The sequence below is a fragment of the Erigeron canadensis genome, chromosome 6, assembly GCF_010389155.1.
Source record: "Erigeron canadensis isolate Cc75 chromosome 6, C_canadensis_v1, whole genome shotgun sequence".
NCBI classification, from domain to species: Eukaryota; Viridiplantae; Streptophyta; class Magnoliopsida; order Asterales; family Asteraceae; genus Erigeron; species Erigeron canadensis.
Genome location: NC_057766.1, coordinates 9621781 through 9636238, shown reverse-complemented (window position 1 = coordinate 9636238; position 14458 = coordinate 9621781). Strand labels below are relative to the sequence as shown.

Below are 14458 nucleotides of genomic sequence, written 5' to 3'. Positions count from 1 at the left end.
GAATGAATTGAAGAAATAAATGATTTATAAAAGAGAGAGAGAAAAGATAATTGGTTAAGATTTGAGGAGAGAGTGAGTGTTTGGTAATATAGAATTGATAAAAGAGACATTTTGAGGAAGTAAATGTTGAAACTTAAAATGTTAGATAGGGGAAATCTGCTTTATAATACGAGCATGGTACCCGCGCAATGCGGCGACAAGCCGAAGATGACGGTGGTGGTGACATATATTGGTGTAGGTTAAGGTATTTGATTTAAAGGGGTTTGTAGAGATGTTTTATAGTAATATAATGGACTAATGGGGTAATTTAATATTAAGGGTTGATGGTGATTTAATTCATTAAGGGTATTTTGGTCAATTCGTATGTCCCATTTTTATAAACTTTCAACATAGAGGTTATAATTTTTATATAGAAATATAGATAGTATAGATATAGATAGATTCCAGATCATTTTTCATTCACTAGATTTTCAAAATTCTTCTATATTACTTCGGCAAAGCCGACTTCGTGGGTTTCGGGCAAAGATAAAAACGGACATATATATGACTCGGATGGGAAATATATCATCGTTATCCTTCAAATCTTATTCATATCAAATCCTAATATCATTGTTGTAATTAGACATGCATATTCTTCCACAATATGTTTGATCTTCAATTCAATAAAAATAAAATATGAAAGGTAATTTGGTTTCTCATTCATGTTATCATTCGTTGCATGTTTTATTTTCAGTTTTCATAATCAAATAATCAATCATACATATGCATCTAACCCGATACATTTATCATTACATGATTGTCTAATATAAATTACATGGGTTGTTTTTGGTTATTGAGTATGACACAATACACGTTTAGACTTTAGTTTTAACTTTTGATCGTATATATTGGCAACACTTTATATACAGCGGAACCAAAAGTTTGGAGCATTGTATTTATTGGTTTAAGATATAATTTTTGCCTATTCCTACTGTCAATCATGACAAACACAGTAGCAATTAAATCATTCATTTTTCTAAGACACTAGGTAACACCACCAGAAAAAGGTCAATCTGACCAGGGTATTAACGGTGACGTCACCGTTAATGCTGTGACGGCATTGTCAGATTTACATTACTGACCGGGGGTCCGCTTATTTTTTTACCAAATTTGCCATTATAGACATGAAAGCCCGTAGTATTAGTAGCTATGTCGCCGCTAATACTCGCAAATGGTGTTATGCTTTTTTGTCTGGTGGTGTTACGCGTCTCGATTTTTAATTCTAACTAGTGTGATACATTGTCACAGTATTCACTCAAAAATTAAAGATGTCAGACATAAAACGACTAACATAATACCAAATTTGAAAGGTTAAATGATATAGGACATAGCAAAAATGTACATGGCACCATTCACCTCTTTGATCATGGAATCAACCATATACAAACACTTTGATAACATTATAAAAAATAACTAATATAAATAAATTGGCTTTATAATCTGGATGTATAAAACAAATATTAACTCTTTAATGCGTACCTTCATATGAATGCTTGAGGGTTACTTTTGTATCATATTATTTTGAACCCTAGGTGTTGTTGTACCCGCCAACTTTTTGGGAAAAAAGGGTATAACTATAAGTTGTAACAATACAAGGCAAGGTTATTAATAAAAGAGAATAGATAAAAAGTCGGTTGGGAGGAGATTAATGGCAGGAGGTCTAAACAAAATTACAAGATGAGAAAATTGGAAATTGAGTAAATCCGATTGGGGGGAATTTAGTTGGAGAGAGAGGAAAACATTATCATTGCTTTTAGGCTATCTTGCCACTTCGGAAGGTTTAAAAAAAACTTCTAAATACAAGGCTTCTTTATTAATAAAAGAGTGAAATATGAAAAACATAAAACATAGTTCAAACTAGATATTTTACCCGCGTGTTACCGCGGTTGACCCCTTTTACGCGACAAACTTTTGCACCTAAATTTTTGTTAAATGTTCGAACCCAAATGTTTAAAAGTAAAACCGTAAATGTGTAAAAGTTGTTTGATGAAAGCACGAGAACCCAAAAGTTGATTGTCAAGAGAATCAAAACGCAAAATTGTATGGGGTAAAAGTTGAAAGAGAAAAGTTATGGGGTTAAAATGAAATTTGGTAAAAATTATTATATTGTATAAGCACTTGTACATTTCATGCATAAAGAAATTGTAAATTTGTATAGGTTCTTAGTATATGCGTTGAATGTTGTTTTATATAAAAACGTTATAAATACAGATAGACGGATGAAAATAATCAAAATCAAATGTTTAAAAGGAAACCGTAACTTTGTGAAATTTGTTTGATGAAAAAATGAGAACCCGAAACTTTAGAGTAAAAAAAATGAAAACTAAAACTTCGATAAGGGGAAAAAGTTAAAAAATAAAAACTTCAGGGGTTAAATGTAAATTGGTAAAAATTATTATGTACTATAAAAGCTTGTACGTTTCATGCATAAAAAACTTATACATTTACATAGTTATTTGATGAAAAATATGAGAACCCGAAACTTTAAAGTCAAAAAAATGAAAACTAAAACTTTGATGCGGGGCAAAAGTTAAAAAATTTAACGAATTAAAATGGAAATTGGTAAAAGTTATTATGTGTTATAAGAGTTTGTACATTTCATGCATAAAGAACATGTACATTCATATAAGTTTTTAGTATATTCTAGTTATTAAAAGAGGGAAAATCATCAAAACCAAATGCTTAAAGGTAAAATTATACATGTGTGAAAGTTATTTAATAAAAACATAAGAACTTAAAAATGTGGTGTCAAATATTTGGAAATGAAAACTTTATGGGGCAAAAGTCAAAAACATAAACTTTAAGGGCTAAAAATAGAAAAAGTTGTAAAAGTTATATTAAAGGCTTAAAAGTAAAAATGTTAAAAGTGTAGGGTTTAAAATGAAATTAATAAGAGTTAAAAAGGTGTCGTACATTAGGCATCAAGATGTACATTGCATATTGGTTTTTAGTATATGTATAATTGGATTTTTTAAATAATTTTGAGTGAAACAAAAACTTGGTTTTTAAATTTATCATTATATTTAAGAAAACTTATTTTTATAGTTTTATACATTCACCGTCCTACCGCCGCTCTCATCATCACTACCATCAGCGCCGTCGGACATAACTCTAGTTGAAAAGAATACTTACATTTTATTAAAATAATAAAAAAAGAACTTTATTACCAAATGAAACCTTAGGACCAATGGGTTCACAGCCCAGCGGTATCCCAAGTCCTTCTATGAAGGCTTTGTATCTAGAGGTCCTGGGTTCGATGCTGGAGGGGGCAAGGTTTACCCCAATTTAAGTGTCGTGTCTTCGGGCGACTTAGTTGGGGGTTTTCCTCTCCTGTGGTTCCCTGAATGCTTGTAATAGCCCATGGTCAACCTTCTCGTTGTCTAGGGTATGTACAAGGCTTCACCATTTACGGTGAGGTTTCTCCGATGTCGTGTTCCGACTGAATGTTAAAAAAAAAAAATGAAACCTTAGGCATCTTTTATTCCAAATTAAGTACAATATTTAGCTTTGAGCAACTCCAATGGTATATGTTTTTTCTAAAATTTTTTTAAAAAACTTTTCATCAAATAATGACTCCAATGGTTAAAACTCAAAAAAAATCTTTTAATTAGTTTTTAGTTATGAAATAGTGAAGAGAGAGAGTGTCATGTTCTTGCAAAGACTTAAAATTCCTCAAACTATTGATAAAAAGCTTTTCACTCCAATGGTAAAAAGCTTTTACAAAAAGCTCCATCTAAGAGAACAAAATTTGTCGCAACACGCCAACACATGTATACATTTGACGAACATAACGAAAATTGCATTTAAGTTAAAATTTTATTGAGAATATTGATTTCGAGCTCAGTTTCCTCAAAGTCAAACTATAATCAAATTGAGCTTCAAACTTAAGCTCGAAACGAAAAATGAGCCCCGCTCGAGCTCTTATCATAACTGAAGTACTAATACTAGATTTTAGGCCATGTCTAATATACATGACTTACGGTGTTATTAATATTGGATGTTAATTTATTATAATTTAGCTTAATATATTATTTGAGTAATAAAAACTTGATCTATATACAACACTTTGAGTTTTATATTAAAATATTTTTTAAAAATATATTTATCGAATTTGTTTAATGTGACATTCTTAGCGATATTTGAATATTATCAAATAAAATATGTCGACTAAAGTTGTAAATTGTGACATACTTACCGATATTTGAACATTAAAAAATCATAATTATATTTTTATTTGCTTTATTTTTCTTATATACACAATTACTATAAAACTTCAATAAAAAATAATAAAATTACTATTAAAATCTAAATGTATTTACATTAAATTTTATCTATTTTTAATTAATTATTTAATATTTATTTTATAGATATTATTGGATATATATTAAGTATTTTTTTATGGGATATATATCAATTATTATTTTCTTAAATAAGTATTAGTTATTATTCTATCGGATATATATTAGCTATTATTATTTTTTATATGCTATTAAAATTATTGGGTAAAACCTGTAAATTTGTGATGGAAAACAAAATAGTATGAATTAAAGTCAAAATTGAAAACAAAAATCAACATTAAGATCGAGGGTTGTAATTGGTTGATAAGTTATTAGACCAACTGTGTTTTAATATAATAAAAAAGTTATATCTATAATTATAAAGCGTTTGATTTTTCTATTTTTTTTAATTAAAAAGTTGATATATCGTAAGATGTCTCTCTTATTATTTATAATTTTAAAATTTTTTCTACTTAAAATACTTATAATATCTAAATGAAATACCTATAATACACTTTACGAAATTATTTTACAAATTATTAGTTTAACTTTTAAAATAGCTAAATTATCTTTTTACATTATTAACCTACACTACTAACTTCCCCCACCACCACCAATCGTTACGGCCATCACCACCACCACCCTTTTCCGACTTGCTGTTATAACATTGCACGGGTACTTTTCTAGTGTCACTATATAGTGTTTGTAAATGATGTTAGTTTTAGTGTTAGTATTGTTTTGTAGAAGATTTTAAATGTTCGGTCAAGTTTTATTCTAATTGTATATATTTTTGTGACCGTATGTATTTGGAATAAGCATATTGTATACAATACTAAAAACCATGCATCTTTTTGCGTGCGCCACATATTTTCAACACTTTTAGTCCCTGTCATTTAATTTGTTGCAGCAATAGTCCTTATCAGCTAACGGCTGTTAAGTTTTTGCTGCAATTATAGTCCCTGTTGTTAAATTTGTTACAACAATGGTCCCTATTAGCTAACTTTAACCTTTTAACTTTAGGTTTCTTAATCTTTGTCACATAACTTTAACCTTTTAACTTTTGCCACATAACTTTAATTTCTTTTACTTTTAGCACGAAAGTTTGGTTTTATTCAGTTTTTAAACATATGTTTTTCTAACTTTTGCCACGAAAGTTTCATTTTTTTTACTTTTTATGACAAACTTTTAACTTTTAACTTTTTGTCACATAAAACTAATTTCTTTTACTTTTGACACGAGAGCTTTGTTCTATTTAGTTTTTAAACTTTTGTTCTTCTAATTTCTGTCACGAAAATTCATTCTTTTTACTTTTTATTACAAAAACTTTTAAACTTTTACTTTTTGTCACATAACTTTTATTTCTTGCACGAAAATTTTGTGTTATTTACTTTTTAAACTTTTGTTTTTTTAACTTTTGTCACAAAATTTTCATTTTCTTTACTTTTTATCGCATAAATTTACGAAATTTTTGTCTTTTTACTTTTTGCCACATCACTTTTATTTCTTCTACTTTTCATACAAAAGTTTTGTTTTATTTACTTATGCTTTTATTTTTTCAACTTCAGCCACCAACGTTTAATTTTCTTTACTTTTTATCAAATAACTTTTCACTTTTTAACTTTTACAACAAAAATTTCATTTTATATAGTTTTCCACATATTTATATGTTACGTGTTGTGTCCTGGGGACAAAAACTAGTTTTATAACAAACTGAAACTTTTAAAGCTCAAACCAGTTAAACTCTTTTCAAAACGAGCTCGAGCCTACATCGAAAAGACTTTTCAAGCTATCGAGACGAACTAAAGCTTAGTCTAAAGTAACGAAAATGAGGTGAGGCATGCTGTCCTAATTCCATCCAACTTTTATTTTAAAAAAACTGCAAAAACCAAGATCCTAAAACAATATCAATGAGCCACCAACCCCATTTGCCCCATCAAAACTAACAATTAAATCAAAGTGTACATTTGAATCTACACATTCTAATATTCTATGACTTAATGTTATAAAACAAATACACAAGGGCTACGATAATCTATTGAACCTGCAAATTCTTAACTATATTGACAAACAAAAAGTTCAAAGATATTTGATTTTGCACATGAGAAATATACTCTATCTTTATAGGTCAAGAAAGGATATAAATTCTACTACAATATATATAGATTTTTTTATTTATAAAACATCAGAACACCATCATTTGTTTTGTTTTCAATCTCCAGCAGGCATTGTCTGATATACCAAATCTAGACCACCTTTGATATATAATGCATATCTAATATATATAGTTAATTACTCATATAAGAACATAAAATCCATCTGATTGAAAACACCATAAGCGGTTCTAACCTTCCATTCTAGCTAGAACCAGACTGGTCCGTCTTGCCGTTTTGGCAACGTGTAATCCGTGTTGTAAGAACCAAACATCATCTTGAAACCATCTTGATGAATGTTGTTGAAACTGTGAGCTTGTTGTGAAAGTGTTATGTTAGTTTCAAATCCGTGGTGAAGAAAGTTGCTCTCGTGATATTGCATATTTAGTTGACCAAGAAATGGGTCATCTGAACCCACCATGTTTCTCTGGCCAGGCTTTGTGTTGCCTTCTTGAAACTTGAGGTTTTGTTGTCGAGGAAATAGATCATTCAAACTAGATAAGTTTCTGGGCTCGGGCTTTGTGTTGTTTTCTTGGATATTTGTATCGTAAAATGACATAAGCTCGTTGATCATCTTTTGACCATCTTCAGGAACTCCTAAATTTGTTAAATCAAAAGGATCTGCGGGTTCAGCGACTAGAGGACTACCAACCGCTTGTTTTGGTTGGACAAAACGAAAATTACGAACCCCAACATTTCTATAAGAGCAGTTCATTTGATGATTATCTCTTGACGTTCGGTCAAGAAACCCGTGAAATGGTTGACTGTAAGGGCATTTTACAAACTCGCAAGTGTAAATCTTGTGATCAATAACCTCATTTACTGGAGGGGACTTCCTCTTTCTATCTGGCACACTGGAGTCAACTGTTTGATAATTGACTGAACCAAGATTGTTTGGTTTAATATCCTGCAAGTCAAAGTTGGGTTCAGGCTCCTGGTGACCAACTTCAACATCATATTCACCAGCATCCTCATTAACTGCGAACGAGCCACTCCAGCCTGATGACATGACTGGCGGGCATAGCTCAGGGTAAAGTTCTCTGGCAAACGACTCCTCCTGGTTAATTACGGCTAGCCATGTTGCACTTTCTTTGGCGGTCATTTTATCTTGTAAGCATTTCGACTGCCGCACTAGTTTCCTAATCTTAGCAACATCTGGAAACATATGCTTGATAACAGCGGTCAAAACACCAACTTTCCAGGCTTTCTTTAAATCATGTGGCTTTTTATAAGGAGGAGGTCCAGCTTGGTCCTTCTGTAACCCCAACTGCGGCCACCATTCTTCATTACCAGTTGGCCACCACGGTGGTGGAACCCCCTTTTCCAATGGAAACCGCCGTTGTGGAGGATCACAATGCTGCATGAGAGCTGATAATAATGAACCAAGTGTGGTGTCTTGAAGCTCTTGTAATGTTTGTGGTGTAGGCCCAATTGAAGTCGATGTCTCATTTTCTCCAGGGATTGAATTTGCCGCTTGAAACTTGGCTACAGCTGCTGGCCCATTACGGTCAAACCGAACTTTATCTTTCCACCATTCCCGGAGATTATCAGAAGCACCACTAACAGGCTTCCCTTTTTCCGGTATAATCCCATAAACGAAACCTTGCGCCTTGCATACTTCCATCATCTTTAACATGTACTTTAATATTCCATCTTGTGCCCTTGACATTTTCTTCCTTCTTGCTTGCTCTTGAAACTGCTGTTGTTTGGCTGCACTGACGTTTTCTTTCACCTGACTTGACGATTCTTTGAGCTTTTTTAGTTTCATTTTATCCCTCCACATTCTTCTTTCTAATTCATCAACATCAATTTCTTCATCTGAAAAATCGTCATCCATAACAGTTCCTGTTTCCGTTGGAATAGAGTTCATCTCGCCTTGCACGTTTTGAGCACAAAAAACACCAAGTTGTTCACAAAATCCCATTTCATCAAACATAAGCATCTCAAGATTCAAAAAGTTGATCTAAAATACACAACCCTTGATTCTCAATCACCCTGAAATCATCAACTGCAAACAAAAGTTATTCAGATAATGCCTAAAAAAAATAAAAAAATCCGAAACAATATGATCTGCCATCTTTACAAACTGGATGACAAAAACCAAAAAACCAAAAAATTTGACAGATTTATATATGTATTTATATTATAAACACAATAAAGAACATATATGATCTCATCAATATCAATCAATCAGATCTGAATCTGATCATAACAATATCAATATTCATAAGCAAAACAGTTTATGCAAGTAAAAAATAAGCTCTCCAATACAGGAAGACCTCATGTAGAGATGTGAGGCTATCTTGAAGGTGGTTAATATGTATAAAACAGCCAATCAAAACTAATGAACATTATCCAATACATAAAATTATGCTTATTTCATACAATCACATAAAAGTAGCCAATCAAACTCATCTTATATAATCAGAAACTAAAAGTCAACAAAACACAAACCCATAATTCCAAAATTCAATCTCTCATCAATGTCAAAAATCTTGAAAGAACTTTAAAAAAACACACAATAAATTCATTTCATTTTCTGATTCATTATATATAATTACAAAATAAAGTCAACCCACATGATCAAACACAACAAAACATAAACCCCATAATTCAAAATTTAATCTTTATCAAAAATAAGATCAAAAGACTAACCTTTTCAAATGGGTATAATACGTATTGATTCTACAAAAGTTTATAGACAAAAAACAGAGGAATGGGAGGAATTGTATATATTTTTGAAGAGATAGAGATGTGTGTAAGCATTAAATATTATATACAATAAATAATATTAAATGGGTGATACACAAATATAGGGAAGTGAAAAGTGTCGGCGATTGCTAAAGTAATGGCAGATGAAACAGATGCAAAGAAAATGGAGAAGATAATGTTAATTAATGTCGTCGTGTCATTTTTTTTTTATCTTTTTAAATAAACAACAACAACAACCGGACCTAATTTCTGCGCGGGGTATGAAGGAGGTAAGCTGTAGATAGTCTTACCTCTACACAAAGGTAGAGAGACTACTTCCAATAGGGACCTCCGGCCACAAAAGAGTGCATGACGGAAAATGGGAAATGTTTAGAAAATCATACCTGTCTGCCAAAAAACTGTAAAGCAGAAATATCTGTTCGCTAGGTCCGGCTACTATGCGGGTCAAACGTTTATCAATTATGCATCCTACCGATATCTGATTAATTATTTTTTTAAATATCTTTTTCTAAAGTAACTTGTTACTATTTTGAATGTCAAAAAATAAAAATAAATAACTTGTTATTATTTTCTTTAACAAATCACGCCAAATTTGGTTCCGATTATACCAAAATAGCCAAGTTTTTTCGAATTATCACAAAATAAACGTATAAATTGCAATAAATGGATAAAATTGCATAAAGAACCTTAAAATCGCTACGAGATTTTATAAAATCGCAATATGTTGACTTTGATTTTTTTTTTTTTTCTTTTTTGCAAAATCGCAATGTGTTTTGTTGCGATTTTATCTATAAAAAGATAAGATTTTTGCAAGATTTTCTTAACATTAAGGTACAAAAAGTACTAAATATATGACTTCATTGAATTCGTTCTAATAACATAATTAGCTAAAGATATTCCAAATTTCTCTCCCTAATTCTCTCTCAATTCCAAATTAAAGGTATGTTTTATATTTACTTAGTTTTGTATCAGTAATTAAATAGTCTTTCTTAATGACATTATCCAATGTTGTGACTGTTTGGGTTGATTTCTTTTAGAAATCAACAAATCGCTAGCAATTTTGATGAAACAAATTTGCGATTTTGCAAAAAAAGATAAAATAAAAAATCAAAAGTCAACATATTGCGATTTTGCAAAATCTCGAAGCGATTTTAAGGTCTTTTATGCGATTTTGTCTAGTTATTGTAAGTTATATGGTTATTTTATAATAATTCGAAAAAACTTGATTATTTTGATACAATTACAACAAAATTTGATTATTCTCGCGATTTTCTCTTATAATAATTACAAGTCCTCCTTATTTTAAAAAAATAGTTATAAGAAAATTATATTAAAAATGACTCAATTGTCCTTAATAAACTTTTTTATAATGGAAATAGTTATAAGAAATTACTCAATTTACATTTAATAAACTAATTTATATTTTAAACCTTTATTATCTAAAAATTTCAACATACGCCACTCGATAATTGACACTGTCACCACAACCAATAGTAACCACCATCAACACCTGTCGCCCTCACCACTAAAGCGTCGTCATCACTATCACCACCACTACATTGCATGAGTATCGTGTTTTTTAAATGCATGGTAATAATTACTTGTCAATATATATTCTTATATCTAGTAGCATAATGAAAGCAGAACGACTTTTTTACGAAGATCAATTGAGATCCTTTAAACTTGTTATCAAATTTTGATTTTTAAATTAAAATCGAGGGTCAAAATTTCTAAAATGATTTTTGAATATTGAATCTTGATTTTAATTGAATAGTCAAATGTCTTCCATTTTTACTAACTCACTTTAGAGAATCTTTCATCCTATGATAAAACCTCATGATAAAACCTCATGATCACAAGGTTATATTCATATGTTGTTTGAAGATATCCAACATAAAACCTCGCAAGGTGATTCATGGTGATCACAAGGTTATATTCATATGTTGTTTGAAGATATTTACTTTAAAAAATATAAGTTTGCTTGCAAAACAATTAAGACACCTTTAATAGTAAAAAAGTTAGTTACCATGTAAATGGTGTGTATATAGTAGTTGACTTTTATGTTGACTAACGATCTATCATATTCCAATGAAAAAAATAATAACTGGAAAAGGAGCTAATAGCTAGCAGGTCCCTAAGCCAACCATGACATTTCAATACATGATGTTACTATCAAGCTTGTACCACATATAACTTATAATGCTAAACAAATGTTCGTACAATAATGTGTCAGCGATGATGGTAGTAACGAAAGTGTCACGGTGACAGCGACGGGTGGTGGTAACGATTAGTTGTAATAACGGCAATAACGAATAATGTAGGTTATTGATGTTAAAGACGTAGTGTAGTTATATTGAAATTTTAGAAATAGATATTATAAATTAATTCATTAAGATTATTTTTTGTAAACCAAGTTAAATTTTTAGGTGTATTTTTTGTATAGGGTATTTTTTTTTTTTTACTTTTTAAAATGTAAATGGTTGAAAAAGAGGTTAATACAGTTTATTAGGAACTATTGATGAATAAAGATGTAACTAAAATAGAATTTGTGCTGTTATTTTGGTAATCATAATTACTCATGGAGACGATGCATGGAGATGGAACTGTGATAGTTGTAATGACATGACGGTAAAAAAAAAAAGTGATATGTATTCGTAAGAGTTTTTGAATGTAGATTATTTGGCAGATAATGGTTTTGTTTTTTTATGGAGTATGTCCCCAAAAATGTTATAATTAATAATCTATGTTCAATTTTTGATTGCGTGTTATATCGTAAGGAATATGTGGAGTTTTTTTTCTAAATGGCTCAACATATCTACACAAGTTTCTCTAGAGCAGAGACACTCATCTCCTTCATTATCAAAACTCTGGTAGTTCATAGTCGATAGAAAAGAGTGGTTGAGTTGATCATATTCGTTGCTTGGTGGAATATATTCGAAATAATGGGATTATATTCAAGCTTAATAAGAAGGGAAGCAATGTGTTGTTTGAGTAGATTGTTGGTTATTTGTATCCTTGGTATTGTAATAAGAATAAGATAGTTAATACAGTATGAGATGAGTAGATTCAAAATTCCTTAAATTTTGTGTAAAAACATGTACTGTAACTTTTTATTCTGATTGAGTCTAGCTTGATCAACCGGTTTAATGTTACTTCAATTTATGCAGTTAAAAAAATCTATTGTGTAACTGACTATTTTATACTATTCATTGAAGACATTTGCATGGGTAAATTAAAAACTATATGAAAAAAATGTGTAAATATGTTTAACCCATATACTATTAATTTTATAATAACGTTAGTCGAAAGAATATCCCTCCTTACATGACGTCTTGTGTTTAATCTTTGAGTAAGATATAGGAATTAGGTCCTTTTATGAGGGCTTGACTTGGGTATTCCCAACTTTAAATCTGAAGGGGCAGAATTTACCACTATTAATCGTCGTGCATTCGGGCGGATTAGTAGGGGGTTTTCTCCTCATCGTGTATTTGAAATAGACATTTCTATTTCGAGGGAGCTCTCTAGCGCGGACCCGGTTAAGACAAGGTATGCTAGACCTCTCGCTGTCGAATCGCGACACAAAGTTTCCAATGAAATTCACTTTTCAGAAAATATATATAAGTATTAAAAAACCATATAATAATAACAGGAAAAAACAATAAATGTCAAAAGAAAGAAATAAAAGTTAACTAACATGTATATATATTAAGGTTTTTACCCATGAAAAATGTTAGGTTAACAAATATTAATACTCTGTAACAAACAAAACTTTATACACAAATTTTATACGAATCAAATCAAATTGTTTTTCCTCCTTTTTCTTTTTCATTTTGTGTTAATTGGTCTATATCACGTACTACATGTATTTCTAACCATTTATTTATAATATGGTTTTGGATTAATATTTTTATTTACCCATAGAATCGAAACATGACAGGTTGTTATGAGATATTTTTCCGAAGAAAGTTAATTAAGTATAGATTTATTATCTTTAAAAAGGAAAAAACCTGCAAACGGTTTTATTATTTTTTATAGCAAAATGATGAATGACTTAAACTATGAATTTTTAAAACGATCTAAAAATAATTAAACACGGACCAGGTTAATTTAATGTGTATACAAATTTTATGACCAAAACACGGTATAGGGGTCGTGTATATAACCTTACAAAATGGTGGCATCGAAAGTGGCAATTAACATGGAGTTGACAATGGTTTACCCGACCCTATATCCATGTGTTTGATTTTTATTTGTATTTTTTAAGAATAACTTTATAATTTATCATCAAAAGTATAAAGTACATCTTTACATGATTTAACATAATTTTGAAGTTTGGGAAACAATAATTAGTGCAAGTGATATATATATATATAATATGGGTTATTTGTAGTACATGTAACTTTTATAATACATGTGTAACACGTGTAACTTAACTTACACATTTCTTCTTCCTTCCATCTCCGCCCACCACCATCATCATCTCCGACCACCGCCATCATACTCCGGCAACGGCGACCATCTCCGGTGAGAGTTACACATGTGTAACTACAACTTACACATGTGTAAGTTAACTTTCCGGCAAGAATCAGGTTCGTTTTCTGGTGGATACGGTACGGGCCAGAGACCCTTATCCGTTCTAAACTTAACCGTCAAGGGACGCATATGGGAATCGTATGGATTTGATGGGCGGCGATCCAAGAGATGGTGGTAGTGTGCTACGGTACGGGCTCCGCCCTTGCTGCCGGCGCTGGGTGGTCGGAAATGATGGTGGCTGGTGGTGGTTGTCTCACGAAGGAAAAAACCTAGAAATTTTAAACGCTAAAATGCTAAAAAAAAGTTGTACTTACACATGTGTAAGTTAGTTACACATGTGTAAGTCTCGCCGGAGATGGTCGCCGTCGCCAGAGGATCATGGTGGTGGTGGTGGTGGTGGTGGTGGTGGTCGGAGATGGAAGGAAGAAAAAAGAAAAAGTGTGTAAGTTAAGTTACACATGTAGTTACACATGTACTATAAAAAGTACATGTACTACAAATAACTTTCCTATATATATATATATATATGGTAAAGTTATTTTAACTTTTTTTTTTTGCGAGAACCTTTGAGAACTTTTCAAATCAAGCCCAACCGATGATTGTTCTTTACATGAAAATTGTTTTTTGACTGTTTTCTGGATAACTTGTTTGTAACTTTGAAGTTTATAATTGTGTGGAGGCATGGATTATCATCCGTTATACAATTATGTGGAGATTTGGATTCTTGATCACATGTGCATGAATATT

General features: G+C 31.0%; 1 protein-coding gene across 1 annotated transcript; it reads right to left on the bottom strand.

Annotated features, from left to right (window-relative positions):
- Positions 1-6389: 6389 nt before the first annotated feature.
- Positions 6390-9240, bottom strand: LOC122603641 (protein ETHYLENE INSENSITIVE 3-like). Its single transcript, XM_043776407.1, has 2 exons — positions 9122-9240; positions 6390-8474 (listed from the first exon to the last, which is right to left on the bottom strand). Exon 2 carries the CDS (start codon positions 8406-8408, stop codon positions 6675-6677), a length of 1734 nt encoding a protein of 577 aa, XP_043632342.1. The 5' UTR covers positions 8409-8474; positions 9122-9240; the 3' UTR covers positions 6390-6674.
- Between the last annotated feature and the right edge of the window lie 5218 nt (positions 9241-14458).

What these genes read in the sequence shown, in the direction of transcription:
- LOC122603641 (XM_043776407.1), bottom strand. Translation starts at nt 8,408, where the DNA reads ATGCTTATGTTTGATGAAATGGGATTTTGTGAACAACTTGGTGTTTTT.